Raw genomic sequence first — 22,935 nt, forward strand, 5'->3', positions numbered from 1 at the left:
TTCTAAACAAGTATACACACGTCCACATCCTATGTGACAATTTACATTCTATGTGGTGCCTTAAGTGTATTATGTCACATAGCATTTACATGTCTATTTATTTAACTTTAAATAAGTTAAGTTCTACTTGTACCTACTCAAGCCTATTTATTTAACTTTTAATAATATAAAATAAAATCAAGTTAAAAATGCAAATTTATATATTATGCTTTTTTATAGCCGTAATTCTTTTAGGGAATTAAAATTAAAATATAAAAATAGCGTCTCATCTAATTTTTTTTTTGAAGTATTCCACCTCTGTAGAAGTTTACCAATAAATATTCCACCTCTCTACCGGTTTACCCGTTTATGATCTTGTGCCATTTCCCTCTGAAAAATCTCAATTTTCAGTACCAGATAAGGCAAAGAGTGAGATCCATCAACTTGAAGCTTTGCATATGGGTAGTCAAACAGAGGCAATACCTCTTCTTGAAGATGGTGGTGTTCTTGAGGTTCTAATTTCTCTTTGTTTCCTTCTGCATCGAACTTTATATTGAATACATAATTTGAAATCCATTTGGGGGTTAAGTGTTTTCTTTCTATTGCATAGGCTCTTATTGGTGTTTAAATGAAGAAGACAAAATTTGTGTTTGATTGATCTCTTTTTCCCTTTGGTCAAACTTATGTAGGAATACCATACTGTATGAAGCTAACTCTGCTGAGTATTTGTTAACATAATAAATCATCTGCAATATTTTCGCTAGTTAGACTCTTTACCTTCCTAACTACTGGTCACAAAAAGCTTTTCAATTTGTTAGACACATTGAAAGGTGTATACAACGTTGGGGGCAAAGAGCAAATGAAAGGGGATCTGGAATGGGGTGATAGAAAAGTGTGAGAAGAAGTTGATCAATTGGAAGTGCCAATATTTGTCTAGGGGAGGTAGACTCACTATGGCTAACAGTGTGCTTGATGCATTACCAGCTTAAACTATATCCGCCGATAATGCATTGATTTTTTATACCAACATGTTAAATGATTAGCCACAGCAAGTTATTTTTCATAGTTTCATTTGATAACATGAAAACAAAAGAACAACCTTGTTGTATCCAAGTACAACAACTGCAACATATGTAGTGTAATCTCACAAGTGTGTTTTGGGGAGTGTGGGATGTACATAGACCTTATCTCTACCTTTGTGGGGTAGACAAATTGTTTTGGTAGACCCTCGGATCAAAAGAAACGTATCCAATGCAGGAATATGAGAAAAGTAAGACAACAAAATAGCAAGATACAAAACAAGGGCAATATCAAATGTAATAGAAATTGAAGAATAAGAAACTACCCAATAACTAAATAATACTACTAAAAAGGAGAAAAGGAGAGAAGAAGGTAGCACCTTGCCTCTCTCACACAAAGTGATGCATTACTCAGCTACATAGTAACCTTCTATCCTAATCCCCGACTTCATAACTTCCTATCTAAAGTCATGTCCTTAGTCAACTGAAGTGTTACCACGTCTTGTATAATCACCTCCGCTAGTTCGTTTTCGACCTACCTCTACCTCTCTTAACTCCTGCTACAACCAACCCCCCACACCTCCTCACTGGCACATCCTCACTCCTTTTCTTCATATGCATGAACCTCAGTTTCACTTACCTCATCTCCTCCGGTGAGGCCATTCCCACCTTGCCCATTACAACTTCATTCCTAAACATATCTCTCCGAGTATGCTTACACATTCATTTAAGGATCCTCATCTCTTCTTCCTTCATCTTTTAGATGTGGGTGTTCTTGACTGGCCAACACTTGTCACATACAACAATATTGGTCTAACCACCACTTTGTAGAACTTATCTTTAAGTCTTGGCAATACATTCTTTTCATATAGTATCCCAGAGGTGAGCCTCTGTTTTACCCACCCCGCTCCAAACGGTGTGTGACACCATCGTCAGTCTCCCCATCTTTGTGGATTATGGACCCAAGATACTTGAAACTTTTTCTCTTGGGTATTTCTAGTTCATTGATCCTTACTTTCACCTTGCGTCACTGAACTTGCACTCCAGGTATTATTCAAATAATAATGCTATAATTTTTTTCAATCTATGGATGTATATGAAAAGGTGGAAAAACCCTTCCCATTTAAGATTACTTAGTTGAAAGTGTATTAATTTCTAAATTGACCTCCATTTGCTGAATTCGAGATTGCTATGATCATTTCCTTTATTTTTTTATAAATACAATAATACAATGACTGATATAGTTGAGTTCAATTCCTCTCACATAAAAGAAATTATTTACTACAACTATATTTGAGGGTTATTCATATACAAATAAAATGACCCCTGAAATAATACAGAAGAGGAACCACTGATAGGGGATTTTCAATTCTATTTTTTTGGAGAGGGTGAGGTAGTAAACGAGGAGGGGGTAAAAAGGGGGTTGGGTGGTAAAAGAAAAAGAGGTAAAAGATGCCCCTAGACTTTGGTAACGGCTGGGGTAGATGCAAAACACTTTTCAACGGAGGGCATAATTGTTCTATTTCGCATAGTTGAGGGGCATTTTTTATCCTGTACTCTTTTTTATATGAATCTTTCGCTTACAAAATTAATTTGGGTATGTGTAAACACTCTGGCTATTCCACATCTTAAAACATAGTCTGTCATTCTTGTTTAATGTAGAGATGTTAATTAGATGCAAATGTACTTCCTTGCACGTTATTTTACCATAAGAAATGTACCCTGCAAGTTACTTTTGTTGAAGCATTCTTAAAAACATTCCTATTTGCAGAATGAGAATAGTGGACTCTACACTAGGGATGGTTCTGTTGATATCAAGGGTAATCCTGTTTTAAAGAGTGAGACAGGTAACTGGAGAGCTTGCCCCTTTATTCTTGGTATGTCAGACTCAGATTTCCCTTTTCTTTTCTTTTCTTCTTTCTCTTTTTCCCTGTTTTGGCATAGTTAGTTGTTCATTCTGCTCTATGGTATAATTGATTTGGATGCTGAGTTTGGTTTCAGGTAATGAATGTTGTGAACGTTTGGCATACTATGGCATTGCTGCTAATCTTGTTACCTATCTTACTACAAAGTTACATGAGGGAAATGTATCAGCTGCTAGAAATGTGACAACTTGGCAAGGCACTTGTTACCTAACACCCCTAATTGGGGCTGTACTGGCAGATGCATACTGGGGAAGATATTGGACGATTGCTACCTTCTCCACGATCTACTTCATCGTAAATATCTCACCTTCATTTTACACAAAGTACTAAACTTATGGTGTGTGATATAATTATAAATTTTCTTCTTGTGACGTGCATATTCATATTTTGTTATTTTCCCTTTCCCACTGGAGAGTTTCTCTTATCATAACTAACTTCAATCTACTGATATTTGTTTTGTTTCCACTCCTTGGGGAATTCCAAAACTTAACATTGATGTTTTCTCATAAATCGTCGAAATTGTATTGGTCATCTTTAGATTAATTAGGAATCTCAGTAATGCAGATTGACTAATGGCGTTGTGGGCCTGCACTTTCCCCACAGTGCTCAATCTTGGTGAATCTTGTTCTTCTCTTTGGTGGAACAGAAGTATTGGTGCAGGCTGGTCATCAACTTTTTACTGAATCTTATATAGACATTCAGATGACAATCAAAAAGAATTTAAACCTTTGAAATTCTTTATGTTTCATCTAGTTTATCATTCATATCTGGAACATTAGAATTGACAATAGAATGATATAAAAGGGAACTTTGGATAGCTGGAGATGTTTTTCGTCGTTCCTATCTGTAACAGCAGAGAGTATTTCATCTCCCCCCCCACCCCAAAATAAAAAGGAAAGAGAGAGAAGAAGATATGGAAAAACAGTAGCCTCTAGATGCCTCCTCTGTAAAGAGGCTTTAGAGACTTACAAGCACCTTTTTCTGCACTGTAGGGTAACTGCACAGGTTTGGGCTCTGCTTACTAGCATAGACAATGAATGCTCGACTATTCCAGAACACACTGCTGATCTTCTAAGCTGTTGGATCAAAAGGAGAGGCAGTAAGAGTCGGAAAAGATGGCGGAGAACAGTTCCAGCATGTATTTTGTGGATTATATAGAAAGAAATGAACCAAGCAATTTTTGAAGGAAAGGAATGTATAATACAGAAGATAAAATGGAAAGTAATCACTATTTTAGGTTTTTGGTGTAAAGAACAGGATATAGAAGAGGAGATCCAATTAGTGGACTTCATAAGTTCTGTGCAAGTTATTTCTGTCCTTTTCTTTTAACATCTTTTGGAGGTGGCCAGCATAGCCCTTAATGCTGAGGAATACAAAAAAGTTACCAGTTTCAAAAAAAGTAATAAGGAAAAAAAGAGTAGAAATTACAGAATCAAAAAAGTAGAAATTACAGAATCAACTTCAAGTGATTCATATATTACAAAACTCTAGGGCTTTAACAACAACTTGTTTTCCATTTCAATAAAGGAAAAAAGAATAGATGCGAGGGCTGGCAGCCCTTCCCTGGTGATTTTTGGGGGATCGTGAGGCGACTAGTAGCCGTGGTGGCTGTTGCCGCTGGACAGCCTCCTAACCCTACTTCCGATGCTTCACTCCTTAAACCCTCCACTGCTACAGCCCCTCGCAACCTATTCCACTCAAACCTGTTTTGTATCACCGTAGGGAACCTCTGTGACTTGGGATTCTGACAGTTTGATCGACTTATCATCAAGAAGAATTTACAATAGGCTGTTATTGGTAAATTTCGTGTGGATGGATGGAAGCCGAAAATTTAAGAAACATCATTCCAACTCAATGTGCGATCAAGGTTGATTGCAAGATCAGTTCTTAAGAAATCATTTTGTGTTAATATGCTAACAAAGCCGGCGTCGATCTCAATGTTAAAGACATATTTACCCATGTTAAAGTGGGATCCTTGTTTTGATCCAGATGAAGAAACGTCAATTATAGTTGCATGCATTTTGTTCTCAGGCCTATCTCCTGATTTATCTGCTAAAGAGTCAGTAATTTTTTCTTGCATTAGCTGTTGGGAAAGTTTTGACAGTGTAAATGGCTACAAATAATCAAACTCGGCCTAGCTGTGCTAGGGTGAAGGTTGAGGTCGATTTGCTTGGAGATTTCCCAATAAAGTGCAGATCGACTGTCATGACATTATTAACGGTGAAGTTGGATCAAAATGGACAAAAGTACATTATGATTATTTGCCCAAATATTGAAAAAACTGCCATCTTCTAGGCAATAATGGTGAGGAATGCCGTGTGTTACATCCAAATTGAATGTGGAGAAGAATGAAGACCAAAGTGGTAGATTAGATGAGGTACCTTCTAATGATACTATAAAAGGGCAGCCCGGTGCACTTAAGCTCCCGCTATGCGCAGGGTCCGGGGAAGGGCCCGACCACAAGGGTCTATTGTACGCAGCCTTACCTTGCATTTCTGCCAGAGGCTGTTTCCAAGGCTTGAACCCGTGATACTATATAACCATTAAAGTATTAAAGTGTTGAAGAGTGGTAAAGTAGTGGGCAGTCCTAAAAGGAAACGGGTTTAGGAAAAGGCTGAGAGTAATAAGAAGGTTGATGGTGCAACTGATCAACAGATTGTTGCTCATAAATCTGATGGTTCAAAAGGTAAGGAGTTTTCTATTTTACCAACAAATAGTTCTTCTGTTCCAATAGCTGATATAGAGGAGAAAGAAAACTAAGGTGATGCTAATAATAGTGTGGTAATTACAATTTTCGAAAAAAATATGTGGCGATTGTTCCTGATGAATCCCCAAAGGAAGGAAACTAATAGTCCTAATTTAACTGTGACGCCAATTACTATTTTGAAAAGGGAGCATATTCCTTATCAATCTAAGATGGAGGATACTGGGAAGGAGGCATTGGTTGATAGCTTAATTAAGTCAAAGAATAAGGAGTTGGGTGGAGGCAAAGTATTGTTGTCAAAGGAACCTGGGAAGGCTTGTGCAATCAACACAGGAGTGGTTGGAAATTATTTCGCTTAAATTAAAGATTTGCTTATAGTTACGACGAACCAGTCGTGTCCACACGTTCCTCACAAACCTTTGATAAGTCTTCAATTGTCTCCTCCTTTCTGGAATAAGAGTGAATCCAATTTGAAGTGGGGTGATCAAGTAGAATTGAACAAGGCAGATGCTGATGCACCTATTGGAGTTAGTAACTTGCATGCAGTCTCATGATATAAGAAAACTCAGCAGCTCAACTTGTTAATAAAATTGTTGATGGCCAAGGTGTTGTTGACAGCCACAGTGATCCACTGGAACATGAAAACTTTGAGAAGGCTGTAAGATTTTGTGAAGAGACTGATAAATCCACAGCACAGAAGTTTCAAATGTTGCTAGAAGTGGTGATCTATCTCGAAGACAAATTGTTGAAAATACAAAACAGGAGCCTGGCAGCAAGAACTTAAAACAAGATAATTTGCTTCCTAGGATGCAACTAAAGTGCACAGCTTCCCAAAATAGAACAATTAATGATGAATAAGGTTCTAATTTTGAATATCAAGCCTGTGAATACCCCCCAAAAAAACATTTGCATGATTGCTTACCGTGCATAGAAAGCACCAATTGGTGCTTATGGAAAAAAATATTTCTATATGCAAGCAAAATTGAGAGGTACATGAGGAAAGTGGGACTTTGTACTGCTTTTTAAAATTATTCAGAGAAGATCTGTGCTTTTATTGATGAAAATTTCAAAGTTATGGTTCTTAAGGATATGTAGCAACAACTTACTGTCATCAAGGTCTAAACAAAATGCATGGATAAATTGAACTATGGGATTCATTATATCATCCTAGGGAGTAGGGACACCAATAATACCCATTGGATGGTAGTGGGTGACTTCAATGTGGTTCTATCAGAGGATGAGATATTTGGAGGGCTGCATTATTAGTGTCCGAAGTTGAGGAGTTTACACATTGTATGTCAAACTGTGGTCTAACTAATTAGGGTTCCAAAGGAAGTGTCTATACTTGGTGGACTGGGAGAAGATGAAGCTTGTATTTTTAAAAATTAGATAGATGTATTGTCAGTCAAGAATTGCAAGTCTTATTTTCCCAATCTTGATGTTGAACATCTTTTCCAAAGTGGCTTAGATCACGCTCCTTTATTATTTAATGGTACCACGGAGTATTTTCCTATAAAAAAGCCATACAAGTTCTTGAATTTTTGGATTAAGCATGAAGAATTTCTGGAGGTGGTTAGGAGTAATTGATTGCAGAGTTTTTTTGTGAGATCCGTTCTTTATTCTTTAAAAAAAAGGTTGAAGAATGTAAAAGAAATGCCTTTGTGAAATGGAGCAAAACCAGTTATGGTGATATTTTCCAGCTTGTAGTTACTCTGATGGAATTAAAGTACACGAGGTTCAATTTGAATTGCATCCTTAGCTCAATCAGAAAAGATTGCATAATGAACAAGCAGAGTTAAATAAATATCTACACTTGGAGGAGGAATTTCGGAAGCAAAAAACAGATATCACATGGTTCAAGGAAGGAGATTGTAATACAAAGTTCTTTCATTCTCATGTTAAAGGAAGAAGGAAAAAGGTTCATGTGAAAAGAATTCAAGATGCTGATAGTATATGGAGGGACACCATTGAAGAGCTTTCCAATGAAGCTATCAGATTCTTTCAAGAACAAATCAAGGAATAAAGGGTGCCTGAAATCTTGAGGTGTGTACCTAATTTGATTTCTTACACAAAATAACTCCTTGGTAGCTTCACTATATATAAAAGATGTTAAGCAATTGTTTACCGATTAAAAAAAGAAGTTAAGCGGTGATTGGTTTAGAACTTTGAATGGTTAAAGTGCTCGTGGTCCCAATGGATTTACATGCTTGTTTTACATGTCACGTAAAATGTTAGAGGCAAGAGAGTTGACTTAGCATTAAATTTGGGGGGAAATCAAAATGGGATCCTCTAACTTTTGGTTTGATAATTAGACGAGATTGTTTGCACTTTACTGTATGCTCCCAGATGATTTTCCTATTGATGGTGATATCATGAATGTCCTGGACAGTGTTCTATGTTATGCTGCAACACATCCACATTTGTTATCAGAGGATATTGCCTTCCATATTATTCATGAAATTCAGCTCTCTATGTTTGTTCCTGGAATATGGATGAACGCATAAAACAACTATTCAACATATGTGCCAGAGCGATTAAAAGGAGAGCGTCCCTTTCAGTGGGAGATATTCATATGTGGTGAATCTTGCATTTGACGACGATTATGAGGTATATTTCAACTCATTTGAAGAGGTTGTTCCCAAAGATAGTAGGATCCTTCATATGGACAAGTTTCAATGCTCCTCCCTACGCATAAGAACTATCAGCCAGTGATGAGTGATTGCCAAGGTGCTTTTTATTTGTTGAAGTTGTGGGCCAATTTAATTGAATTCGCATACCTGCAGAGCATAAGATGCAACAGAGATGAAATCATGAGGATGATGGAAATGGGCAATTTCATGGTTCAGGAATGTGCAAGGCTGCTGTGTATCAGTTTTTTCTTATTCTACATGAGCATTTCCACTATTCTTTCATGGTGTATTTGCATCTTATCCAATATAAATTCTAAGATGTTTCTACCCTACTTAATTTTTGGAAGTTCCAACTTTAGATATGATGTAAAAGGTAGAGGTGACCCTGTGTATTTTATTGGTTTGGAGTAAATTACTCACTCCGGTACGCTGCCTAGTGGCATATTAACTATAAAAAGAAGTGATACATATTTAACCCTTTTCATTTCTTTATAATTGGTGGGTGCAACTGTGGTTCTCAGTTTATGTATTGTTGATGCAACTTTGAGGAAGATAGAGCCGCTTTCCCTGCAAACTGCTTAAGTGCCAATTTCTTTTCATGACAGATCCAAAGAGATATACTTTTCCTTCTAATACTGTCTTAAATTAGCTTTCAACTTCGTCATATGGAACTTATAACAACTTTGTGAAATATGTCATATTTGCCAAGTTTTAGATAAACTAAATTTGGGGCAAAACATAAGAATGTTATAAGGAATAAATATAGTAGCTATCTGCTCAGTGCCTTTTACAACTGTTGTGATTAAAGGTCTCATCCTTACGACTGATATTGCAAGTTCAAGTGAGATATTAAATACATGTCTTGTCTTGAAAACCGGTATCCTAACTTTGTATTCCCAATCTCCCCTTCGCAACTGGTATTTTACCTTTGGTCTTGCCTCTAGTGCAACATAGAAGCATATCCTGTTCTTGCAGCCTTTCTTTCTATTACATCTGCTTGCCAGACTTACACTTCTTATTTTATGTTTTTTGGTTGTTGATTGGTTGTAAAGGGCATGTGCACATTGACACTATCAGCTTCAGTTCCTGCTTTTAAGCCCCCTGAATGTGTGGGTTCTGTGTGCCCTTCAGCAACTCCTGCACAGTATGCCATATTCTTTTTTGGCCTCTATCTGATTGCTCTTGGTACTGGTGGGATCAAGCCATGTGTTTCGTCATTTGGAGCTGATCAATTTGATGACACAGATCCAAAAGAGAGAGTTAAAAAGGGATCCTTCTTCAACTGGTTCTATTTTTCTATCAACATTGGAGCTTTGATATCAAGCAGTTTGATTGTGTGGATTCAAGAAAATGCTGGATGGGGCCTTGGGTTTGGCATCCCTGCAGTTTTCATGGGCATTGCCATTGCAAGTTTCTTTTTCGGTACACCACTCTACAGATTTCAGAAGCCTGGGGGAAGTCCTCTCACAAGAATGTGCCAGGTTTTGGTTGCAGCATTCCACAAATGGAACTTGTCTGTCCCCGATGATAGTACACTACTTTATGAAGCCCCAGACAAAAGCTCTGCAATAGAAGGAAGCCGAAAGCTGTTGCACACGGATGAACTGAGGTGATAATATTTTCCTTTTTGCCAAGTACATTTTTACTTTGCACTTCTTCTCCTCTATGTTCTCGTAAGGCTCGAGTCAGAATATCTTTCATATCATATCATTTCATACATAGAATTGCACTTTGAGGCATAACTTTCAAGAAACCCGGAAAATTCATGTTCGCTTGCTCCCTCGAACATACATACTCATTCTAAAACATTTTAATACATATTCAGAATCATGCTTTTTGGCAAAGGACTCAAGGAAGGTATATCTAAAATTTTCATGGATGTAGTCTTAACCTATCAAACAATTGACACTTCAAGCGCTCAACAATCTCTACATGAATACAATTCAAATCTATCAATTCATACCCGTTACAACTCAACATAAGCCATCTAGGCTTTACACTTAGGCTTTAAGCCATCCAAGTCCTCAATTGTAAATGAATGGTGAAATCTTTATTCACCATTCAGCCCCCTTGATTAGATAGACTATTGATTGTTGTAGCTGTTTGGATCACTACAATAACCAATTCATACTCACAATTACTATTCACCTTCCCCAACCAAGTGACAACCTTCATTGATACCCACTCATAAGATTCATCCGATACTTCAATTCAGCAATGGGTGCTACTCAAACTTACCTTCTACATACTTATTTAAGCATCATAAACTAAGTGTGGCTAGTGGAATTACCTGTTTGAAGTCAAACCACCCTAGAATTCCAATTTGTGGTGCTTCTTGAAGATTTGTTGAATTCTAGCGAATCAATATGATTTTGATGTTAATGCTAGCATTTAATCAGTGAAGTCTATGATTTTGATGTTAATGCTAGCATTTAATCAGTGAAGTCTATCTAAAAACATGATAAATGACTCACCTTAATAGTGTGTTAAATGCCTTGTAGGTGTCCCTTTCAATGCTCCAAAAACTCTTCTCCATTTCACTATTTCTTTTTCTCGCGTGATCTTATATATACACGCAGGTAGGTGTGTGATATGGTCGTGGCAATGGGGCTTGAATGCACTAGTTAATGTCCTTTGGCCAACCTTAACTAGGACACCTTTTCTCGCGATGCACCAGTCTTGCCCAATTTATGTATGCTTTAGGGCTAGCCTTGCTATTGTATCGGCTCATAGTGCACTTAGGGGTCGTTTGGTTAATGGTTAGGAAGGGAATTATTCATGTATTAAAGCTAGCATAGTTAATACAATGTTTGGTAGCTTTTGTTAGGTATAAAATTCAGCACACCAAGTATGGTGTTTGGTTATCATTTTACAATCCTACATAACTAAAACATGTATAAGTTATGAGTCAATTTATGTATAATTTTATGTACGATAGAAAATGGAACTGCTAAATTCCGCATAACTGAACCCTACATAACTAATACTTGCATAACTCTGACCAACAATCAACTGATCCCTTAGGCTGTTGCACTTGACCATATCAACCATTCCCCCGGTGCAAGAGCATCTCGAGAACTTCTTGTAGGCTGTCCCAATTTGATACTTTTTAGTACTTTTGTTGTTCCAACTTTCGCAAACTCCTAATCATTTCCCAAGCACATCACTTGCGCCTTGTGGCCTTATTTATGTACTTGTGTGTGTGTGTGTGGGGGGGGGGGGGTACTATAATCACTTAATTTGGCCCATAGTTAGCATACTAGTGTCTAAAATCTGCAGGGATTTGTAGCCTAGAAGTATATGGAGTGGTAGGAGAAATATGAGATCTCACTGTGAGGAATAATAGATAAAAATATTATTGAATTTTGTATCTACGTAGTTACAATGAGCCCTCTTTATAGACACTACATTACAATCCTATTCCATGTAAGATACTATTTACAAATCCTATTCTTATTCTTATTCTAACACTCCCCCTCAAGTTGGTGCATACAAGTTATATATATTGAGCTTGTTACAAATGTAATGGAAGATAAGGGCATCTGATTAATTAAATAACAGGTTGTGAGAATTGCATCGCCCCAAAAACGCAAGGTTCATGGGATTTAATGAAAAGCGTGTGAACTGTTTCATGAGATGCCTAGTCTTCTTTTCTGCTACCCCTATTTGCTAAGGGGTGTATGGACAAGATGTCTGATAAATAATTCCTTGGTGAGTCATAAACTACTAAAAGTGGAAGGATAAGCATTCTAAAGCATTCTCTACAAAAGTAAGAAAGAATAGAAACATCAAATTGATTTTGTATTTTAGCACAAAACTCTTAAATGTAGAAAATAACTCAGAACAATCTTTCATTAAGATAATTCGAGTACATCTGGAATAATCATCAATGAAACTAACAGAATAACAAAATTCTAAGGTTGAACCAACTCTACTAGGACCCCAAATATCAGAATAAACTAATGAGGAAATGGACATCAAGAACAAAGTATAAAGTCACAGAAGATAGGGGTTTAGCTTGTCCAACTCCTCTTGGTTTTGTTTGGATCTTATTGGCTAGAGTAACGGAAGAAGAGATTGTGAATAAACAATATTTGACAAAAGTGATTTATTACCAAAAATATGATCAGAACGTCTGAATCCATGATCCACAGTCGAAGGGCACTAGATTTTGAAATACAAGCAAAAGAATTACCAGCAACGGAAGTATTAGGCAGAGCAACTAAGGCTACTTGTGGAGATGCTTACTTTCTCAATTATGAAAGAAATCATTATATTCCTCTTCAGATAAAGAAAACCCCTTATTATGTGTAGTGTCAATCTGAGCATTATTGGGTGGTCGACCATGCAGAGTATAACATATGTCATAATTGTGTCCAAGCCTATGATAATAACTACACTTAGATCGAGATCTTCCAAAATGACCTCCTCCTCATCGATTCTCCATAGACTGAGATGTTGGATTTTTTGTGGTTGGAGATGCGAGAACAAAGGAGTCAATGGTGAGTGATGAAACGATTGTGTGATTGGGAGACGTAGCAATACGAAATAAACGAGAGAATAGTTCATCAACTTTAGGAACCGTAGGACTAGCTAAAATCTGACCACACACCGAATCAAGGTTAATAGGAAGTCCAATAAGTGTAAGAACTCGAAAGGACTTCTGTCTTTGCTCTTGTGGCTTTTCAACGTTCATGGTGACTGACATTAAACTCTCAAGTTCCTCCATAATTGAATGTACCTATCCCAAGTAAGTTGACATATCCGACTCTTGTTTCTTTAAGTTTGTCATTCAAGATATCACGTCATAAAAAAATGAGATGTCAAAAGGCCTACGATAAAGTTCCAAGAGAGATACTATGGAAATGTTTGGAGGCTAAAGATGTACCTGTGGCATACATTAGGGTGATCAAGGACATGTATGAGGGAGCCAAAACCAGGGTAAGGACAGTAGGAGGGGACTCAGAGCATTTCCCAGTTGGGATGGGGTTGCATCAAGGATCAGCTCTAAGTCCATTTTTATTTGCCTTGGTAATGGATGCATTGACGCGACAAATTCAAGGTGAGGTGCCATGGTGTATGCTTTTCGCGGATGACATAGTCCTGATTGATGAGACTCGTAGTGGAGTTAATGCTAAGATGGAGGATTGGAGACATACCTTGGAGTCTAAAGGGTTTAAGCTGAGTATGACCAAGACAGAGTACTTAGAGTGCAAGTTTAGTGAGACACCTCAGGAGGTTGGCGTGGAAGTTAAGCTTGGTGCCCAAGCTATTCAAAAGAGAAGTAGTTTCAAGTATCTTGGGTCTATCATGCAAGGCAGCGGGGAAATTGACGATGATGTCACACATCGTATTGGGGCAGCGTGGATGAAATGGAGGCTCGCTTCCGGAGTGCTATGCGATAAGAAGGTGCCACCACAACTTAAGGGCAAATTCTACAAAGTGGTGGTTAGACCGACTATGTTGTATGGGGCAGAGTGTTGGCCAGTTAAGATCTCTCACATTCAAAAGATGAGAGTTGCCGAGATGAGAATGTTGAGATGGATGTGTGGTCACACCAAGAGCGACAGGATTAGAAATGAGGCTATTCGGGACAAGGTAGGAGTGGCCTCGGTGGAAGACAAGATGCGGGAAATGCGACTGAGATGGTTTGGGCATGTGAAGAGGAGAGACACAGATGACCCAGTGAGAAGGTGTGAGAGGTTGGCCATGGATGGCTACAGAAGAGGTAGGGGTAGGCCGAAGAAGTATTGGGGAGAGGTGATTAGACAGGACATGGCTCAGTTACAGCTTACCGAGGACATGACCTTAGATAGGAGGCTGTGGAGGACCCGCATTAGGGTAGAAGGCTAGTACATAGTCTCGTTATTCTTCCCTATTCATAGGCGCACTAGCACATTACAATTCCTTGTACTCTCATTTCTGCTATTTCTGTTACTATTTATTGCTTTCAGTACTTTTGATTACTCTATTTTATCTGTGATGCCTTCGTGATTTATTTTTCTATAGCGCTTTGAATTTTTTTAACTTTATCTGACCCCCTTTTCCGCTTTTTTTTTGAGCCGAGGGTCTCTCGGAAACAGCTGTCCTACCTTGGTAGGAGTAAGGTCTGCGTACAATCTACCCTCCCCAGACCCCACGTTGTGGGATTTCACTGGGTTGTTGTTGTTGTTGTTGTTGTATTAGTATATAAAGCGCGTGTCTTTTCCCATACTGAAAGCATGTATGGAATGGGCTAAAGAAGGGTGTCAACCTGGAATCAGTAGATCACCACAAAAGACCATAATTCAGTGTCAATCATCTCCCATTGTGCTTTGATCTTTTCATCTATCGAACTAGCCTTTTTCATTAATTGATCTTGAACACCTTGACCCTTGCACCACTACTCTACCAAGGAAGCTCAAGCTAAATAGTTTGATCTTACCATGAATGATTCAAAAGTAATCATAGGGCTTGAAGTTCCGATTCCCGTGTTTTTGGGCTAAACATATCAGATCCGAAAGACATCTTGTGAAATCTGACTTGAAAGCTACTGAAAATCTGAAATCAGACTGGCAGTGGCCTGAGATCTAAAATCAAATGGATATTGGCCTGGAAAACAGACCGGAAAGCACAAGAAATTCACATCTCCCCCCGAAAGCCACTGTCGGCACCAGAATAGGGTCCCGGTGATCAGAACCCAAAAGAAACTTGACAAAAAGAGCCGCAAGGACTGGACGACATGATTGGAAAAGAAAATTCTCAAAAAATATGTCCGGAAAGAGCTCATTTGTAGTCACTACAATCCTTTTTCATGTAAGATAATATATGCAAATTTTATTCCTATTCCTATTTTACAACCATTATCATAAAAAATAAGAACTATATTATTATAAAAGCCATGGACCCTCAAAGATGTTAATAAATTTTTTACCTTCCAAAATACATCATCTCATGTTGGATAGAGTTCTAGATAAAATTAATTTTATATTAATGATAAATTTAAATTTTGATTGAACTAATATTAACTTTGAATTACCATTTCAAAAGAGAAAATTAGAACTTTGAATTCAACTATGAATTTTCCTCTTTGACTATCCTAGATTTCATTTCCGCTTTGTCCATACAAACAGTGTTACTGTCTAATTATTTATTCTGATGCTTTAGAATAAGTATTTATTCAAATTTTTAGTTGCTGCCTCCTTTGTTCTGTCAGTAAATGGCTCCTTAATGGCGTTAGGTACTTGGGGTGGTTGTATTTATCTTACACCTGTAGTAACTTGTACTTATCTTTTGGGGAAATAATCTCTTTCTCAGTATTACCATTAATTATTGATTCTGCTGCTCTAGAAAATATTTAATTTGAACAATTTTTAGTCGTTAATATGAATTTTGAAGGAATTATAGCTTTTTTTTTTGGTGCCGTATGTCTTAAAATTTCATTATCTTTGCACACAATATGTTCTAATGATTTACATAGGAAAATACGTGAACAAACACTAGTTCTCTGAAAAATGCTATAATGAAGCACCAAGTAATTTTTCTACAATCCTCAATGCATCTCATGTGATTTATGTTTAACTTGCTGCAACTTCTTGGAATTATACTTGCTCTCATTATCTTCTGGTATTTCGTTAAGCAAAGAGCTGGTTTTTTTTTTAATTCAAATTATCAATCCTCAATTTCCTGCAAGGATTCAGTTTGCATGCTTTTGGATCTTCTGCATAACGTTATCTCCTTCAGGTGCCTTGACAAAGCTGCTGTAGTTTCAGACACTGAATTGAATACTGGGGACTATTCCAATGCTTGGAGGCTCTGTACTGTTACGCAGGTTGAGGAACTGAAAATTTTGATCCGCATGTTCCCGATATGGGCAACTGGTATAGTCTTTTCTGCTGTTTATGCACAAATGTCTACAATGTTTGTGGAGCAAGGGATTGTGATGGACACTGCCATTGGTTCCTTCAGAATTCCTGCAGCATCTCTTTCAACTTTCGATACCATAAGTGTTATTGTGTGGGTCCCAATCTATGATAGGATCCTTGTTCCAATTGCAAGGAGGTTTACTGGAAAGGAGAGGGGATTTTCCGAGTTACAGCGAATGGGTATTGGACTTTTCCTTTCAATGTTGTGCATGTCGGCTGCTGCTATCGTTGAGATCAAGCGCCTGCAACTCGCAAGAGATCTTGGTTTGGTGGATGAAGCCGTTGCAGTACCTCTCAGTATCTTTTGGCAGATTCCGCAATATTTTATACTGGGAGCAGCTGAGATATTTACTTTCATTGGGCAGCTTGAGTTTTTTTATGATCAATCACCCGATGCAATGCGTAGCTTGTGCAGTGCATTGTCATTGATGACAACTGCTTTGGGTAATTACTTGAGCTCTTTTATACTGACTGTAGTAACGTCCATTACAACTCAAGGTGGCAAACCTGGATGGATTCCAAACAACTTGAATGGTGGGCATCTCGATTATTTCTTCTGGCTCTTGGCAGCACTTAGCTTCTGCAACTTAGTAATCTATATTTTTTGTGCCAAAATGTATAAATCCAAGAAGGCATCCTAAGTCCAATTTGGATTTAGCCACCGTCTATGTTTCAAAATGAAAGAAAACGTGATGTAATGCTCGATTCTTATATGCTAAAAGATATCCGAGCAAGTCACAAGCTTCACAGCTTGGAACTTCTGTACGTTATGAGTTGCCAAACTTTCAAAAGAATTCCTCTTGTTTTTAATGTAAATATCCGATGATGTTATGTTTGGAGTTCAAATATTGGTGTAAGTTGTAACGTCTTATTGTTCTTTCAAAATTGCTTGCTTCATCTTTCTCTAGACACTTTAGAATTATGGCAGAGCTACATTCTCTTGGTTACGTCTTTTCCGAGTGAGAGAGATTCTCACTTGAACGGGGTGATTCCTATTTACAGAATCATGTGGTTCACGGTAGAACAATCAATCGGGGAGAATTGGTTTTATATGCTATTTATAATCTTTTTATTAGTTTTTTTTTTTTGAAAAATCAGAAATCTGAACACCAATTAAATGTCAACATTATTACTCATGAATAACCTAAACATCTATCATAGACAAAAACCTATAAACTTTAAAAAGTGGTGAACATTTTAAATGCTACTCATACAAACAATTTGTTTCTCACTTTTCTTTGTAGTTTGTTTAAAAAATAATCTCTTTTTTTGCCTACTATTTAAGATTTTCATATAACATGTATAAAATCATAACATTAAAAGACATTTTGATATATTTTACATATTTTTAGATTAAAACCATAGGATTTAAATTTATTTTATTAAAATTATTGTCACATCAAAGTCATACAAACAAATTGAAAGTGAGGGAATAGTAAATAACTTCCATCAAATTCAAATGTTTTGAGTCTCAACTGTCCTGAAGAGCGTTATGAGCACTAAAAAACCACGCCAACGCAAGAGGGGCCTAACCTGTCCACAAACACCCCATGCATGGGTTAAGAAGTGTCAAATATGTTAAATAGTACTATATAGAAGTTGTAATGACTCGTTAGGTCGTTTTGAACACTAGAACTATTTTAACTCTTTCCGTAAAATTTTAAATAAGAATTTTGAACTATCCGTTTAACTATGATTATTTAGTTGAAGGGCATTCTTTTAATTAATTAATTTATATGGTGATTTATATTTTTTTTATAATTAATTATTAATGAAAGACAATGGTTGTTTTTTTTTAAAAAAAAAATATAAAAGTGGGTCATACCCACTACTCCTTAAAGTCCATATATCTAGGTTAGATAAAATAGAAACAGTTATTTATAACTTGTACTTGAAAAAAAATAGAGAAGACGACAATACTTGCGACGGTGTGAACCAGAGAAGCATTTAATGTGCTTCAGGTAAACATTATGTTAAATGTATATTAAATTTTTTAAGGATAAAAAACTTCTTTTATACTATTGAAAAAAATTGTAATGTTGCAAGGGATAGTGGAAAAGTGTGATGCAGTGAGTTAGTTATTGGGCAAGAAGACAAATTGGCTTTTTGGTTCCAATTTAATGTAAATTTGTCTTTTTCCATTTGCTTTGCAGAATGCTAGAATTAGTGGAATAGTAGTATGCTCTCTTTCTTTTCTTTTTTGTTAATATAACTTGTAACAAGTAACAGTAATTTACGTCTACAAATTTTTAAGTTTAAGGAACTAGTTATTAAATCAGAAATAGTAGGTTGATAATATGTAAGGTTTCTTATAATTTGTTGGTGAATTGGCAAGTTTTTGTAGTTAAGTTGGTTTTGACATGTTGGTATATATTTAATTATTGGGGGGTATGGTATTATGCGAATACCATTAGATTTATGATATTGGAGAAATTGAGACTTAATCTTAGGCTTGAGACTTAGGTAATTGGTTATAGGTTTGGGTGAGTTTTGGGTCTAGGCTAGATATGTAGTAATATGGGTGTCTACGAATTCATTTACTTATGAATAATGCATATTTGATAGATCGGGAACGTTCTGAAGCCTTACGAAAGGGAAAGGCAAAATCTTGAAGATTCGTGACACGTGTTCTCCATTCGAGGTATGTTAAGATTTCTAAACTTCGTTGAAGGACGTTTTTCTAATTAAAAATTAAAAATTAAAATAGATAACAAATAAGGGCGAAAGATGGGGTTCTCGTATCAATGGTGTGACGGACATTGATACGAGTACTGGTGTTATAAAGGGAAAGTTTATTGCTATGCCAAAAGCATATAGGCATTAGCTGATGTATTATTGATTGATTTCTTTTGTGTGATTATGCTTCTTATTTGAACCCGTATAATTGTGATAGTTGAGGTGATTACATGTCATACTGATATTTGATTTATTGAGATGCATCATCATATCCTATGTTGTTGAAATTATATTGTGCACTTGCATTGACATGAGATTGAGTATGAGTGAAGGTCTGATAGAAGGAAAATCGTTCGTGAGAGAGCATTTTTTGATTATAAGTTGGGCATGTGGAGATCGTCCGTGCTGGAGATGGTTGATTTTATGATAGTGCGTTGAGATCATCCGCACAGACACGTGAAGATCGTCCATGTCTGTATATGGATCTCGCGAGTCCCCCATGGGTCACAAACTCTCGAAGTATATTCAGAGTAGTATTGTGTATATACGGTTGTGAGGTTATTGGTATTTGAGGCATATCATCTGATGTTGTTGCATTGAATCTCATTATCTTCTCCATTTTTACTTGATTATGTGTTAAATATTTTGTGAAGGTTGATTACCCTTATTTTGGTGAGACTTAATTGATAAGTATAAAATAGAATTATAAAATTTGAGAATGAATTTTATATATATTCCTGTCACTACTTCTTCGTTGTCGGTCAATGAGACATACTGGGTACATGTGGTTTCGTACTCATACTACACTTGTTGCATTCTCTTGTGGTGCAGATTCGATTCCAACTACGAGCACATTTCGTGAAGTTTTTTGAGTCCGAGCTTGGGTTATCTTGGACTTGTGGTGAGCTTCTTAGCTGTTCCGTGGCCCACACCTCCCTCTATCTTTCATTTATTCTGTTATTTTAGTATTCAGACATGATATTTATTATGTCTAAACTGGTCATTTTAGTTCTATATTCACATCCTATTGTAAAAACTCTTGTACTTATGACATCAAATCTTGGGGGGTATTTAGTTTTCTGTATTTCATATTCATGACAGACTTAGTGTGTGAGATATTTTACTTGACGCCTGTCATCTTACTTTATTTATATTACTAAATTGATAAAATATTTAGGTTGGCTTATCTATCGGTTGGGAACATAGGTGCCATCACGACTTGTGAATTTGGATCGTGACAGAAGTTGACGAAAAGGTTCAACTAATTAGTTCACATTCTAACTTTATTGAAAAAAAAATAATGATCAAAAATACATTTATAATATCATTTTATGAGTTTCACATCTTAACTATCAGTTGTTTCCATTTCTACTTGAGCTATCATCATCTTAGCGTCCTTTTTTTTTGGCTATTCCCATGTTTAAATCTTTGGTGATACTATTATTATCTTTTCTTAGATGATATTTCGTGTTTATTTTGATTTACTGCAATTAATGGATGCTATATAATATTGGTGCTCTTGTTTGAAATTAGAAAAAAACAAAATTTGTAGCTACATAAGCTATATACCTTATAAGGAGATTGATGGAGCAATATAGGAAAAAAGACTTACATATGGTGTTCATTGACCTAGATAATATTAGAGAATGAAATATTTCTAGATAATCTTTTGTTTAATGTTATTTTTAAATATTATGTTTAGTTGGTAAAAGAACGGTAGTCCTTATTTTGTGGAATATGTATGGTAAAAAAGCACTAATTGGATAGGTATGGTCTCTATTAACTTTTGAAAAGCTTATATAGCTAGCTATATGTGTGTATGCCTTTTGTACTATGCCATACAAATAAGGGTGGATCTACGTGGGAGGTAGGGGGTTCAGATGAACTTGCTCGGTCAAAATATTACAATGTATATATATGGTCAAATTTAAATATTATGTGTATATAAACTTTAACGAACCCTCTCAACATAGTTGAAAACCATAGCTTAATGGTTAAGGTGGTTCAATATCTTGCAAGGCTATATGTTCAAATCTTGCTCACACCTAGTCTTTTCAAATTTTGTCCTTTTTCACTCCTTTTTCTTTTTGAGAAAAAGATCAAATATGTCATCGAACTTTGTAAAAAGTCTCATTTATACCATTCGTTAAAATTTTGACTCATCTATACCATTATCTTTTGAGAGGCTTATCCATACCATTATTTTTAACTCTGATTTTTTTGCGAAATCATTTTTTACGTGGGTAATTATAATTCAGCCATGTATTTAATTTTTCTTTTATTAAAAAAAGTCAACCTAACTCAACAAGCCCAAACAACTATTAACTCTTTAAGATTTGGATCAAATGTACTCTTTTTGCTCCTTCTCCCTCAAGAATATTAAGAACACATGAAGAACTCCCAAATTTCCAACCTCTTCAATTCTTCAAGAAATCGCCTCAAATTTCAAGAGTAGCATTCCTCCGAGCTAGATATCAAAATTCAATATCTTTTGAGCTCGAATACAATTTAACTCAACAAGACCCATTTGAAATTTCTTCAAAGCTTCAAAATTTCAACATTCATTAATGGTAGAATTTTCTCCACAACTCTAAAGCACTTGAGATTTTGAACATAGACTCAAAAGGCACTAGGAAATAAGAATTTAGTGTCATAACAACAACAAAATATCACGCCCCGGCAAGGTACCCTAGACGTGACCGACACTCAAAAATCATTACTGACTCTCAAGCGAACCACTTGGCCTGATCACACATCCGTTCATTCCTTTAATTAGCAGAAGAATTAAAATAAAGAGACAAATAGGTGGGAAATTCCAATCAACAATCTAACTCAAGAAAGAAAGGCCATATGAAACAAATCAAACTCTACTTTATGTCATGAGAATAGTCTGATAAGAACAATTCAAAGAATACAAATACTTACTCAACCCATCACTATCTAGTCTACGAAGCCTCTATCACTACTGTCTAAATGGTGCCAATAACAGGTTCATGACTACCTCAAATAAGAATGAAAAGACTAAAATCAAAGAAAGAATAATGTAAGTGGTATCCTACGAATGTATGGAGGACTCAACAATAAGCCGAGTGTGAACAGATCCTCAATAGTACGCCTGTTGATGATCTCTAAAATCTGTCTCTGCATCATTAAACGATGCAGGTCCAAATGGACATCAGTACATGGAATGTACGAGTATGTAATATGGCAGAATGAAACATGCATCAAGATAGAATAACATCAACTCAAGTAACTCAATCAAGAGTAAGGAATTCAATCAAGATGTCATAAGTCTAAAGCAAGAGTGAGGTTTAGACAGAGACCAATCAAATACAATCCAATCCAATCAGAGTACTATCAAGAACTATATGGGAGTTTATCTTATCCGACAACAATCACTTATGATCCAGTGATCATACAACAAGCTCCTTGTGTTTCCACTACCGTCCAATACCTTGCCAGGGTAAATGAAAAATCTACCAATCTGGATCCAACAATCAATCAAGTCCTATTTTTTAAGGACAATAAAATAGAAAAACATCCGACTTTAATGGTTCAATCCTCTCCTACGTTCGAAGATGAGTTATTACTTACTCCTACCCAATTCGGTGTTCGATACTTTTCCCAATACTCAATGCTCAGAAGATAATCAATCCATATTAAACCAATCAACAAGTTTCATATGGACTTTTATCAGTTCAATCCAATCAATCCTTTCAACCAATCAACTATCCAATCATTCCCAATCATTTAAGAGTAGTTGAGACCATCATTTATGGAAAAATTCAGTTGGGACCATTCAATTGGGTTCAATAATGAAGATACACATGACTATCAAGTTTCATCAAGATTTCATTCTCTAATATTATCTAGGTCTTGAGCCTTGAACTTGTGAATGCATGATTATGATTTCTAGATAATCTTTTGTTTAATGTTATTTTTAAATATTATGTTTAGTTGGTAAAAGAACGGTAGTCCTTATTTTGTGGAATATGTATGGTAAAAAAGCACTAATTGGATAGGTATGGTCTCTATTAACTTTTGAAAAGCTTATATAGCTAGCTATATGTGTGTATGCCTTTTGTACTATGCCATACA

General features: G+C 36.2%; 1 protein-coding gene across 1 annotated transcript; it reads left to right on the top strand.

Annotated features, from left to right (window-relative positions):
- Nucleotides 1–300: 300 nt before the first annotated feature.
- Nucleotides 301–17,058, top strand: LOC129871952 (protein NRT1/ PTR FAMILY 8.3). Its single transcript, XM_055946775.1, has 5 exons — nt 301–491; nt 2,770–2,875; nt 3,000–3,217; nt 9,310–9,866; nt 15,980–17,058. Exons 1-5 carry the CDS (start codon nt 438–440, stop codon nt 16,800–16,802), a joined length of 1,758 nt encoding a protein of 585 aa, XP_055802750.1. The 5' UTR covers nt 301–437; the 3' UTR covers nt 16,803–17,058.
- Nucleotides 17,059–22,935: the final 5,877 nt, after the last annotated feature.

The sequence above is a fragment of the Solanum dulcamara genome, chromosome 11, assembly GCF_947179165.1.
Source record: "Solanum dulcamara chromosome 11, daSolDulc1.2, whole genome shotgun sequence".
NCBI lineage: Eukaryota > Viridiplantae > Streptophyta > Magnoliopsida > Solanales > Solanaceae > Solanum > Solanum dulcamara.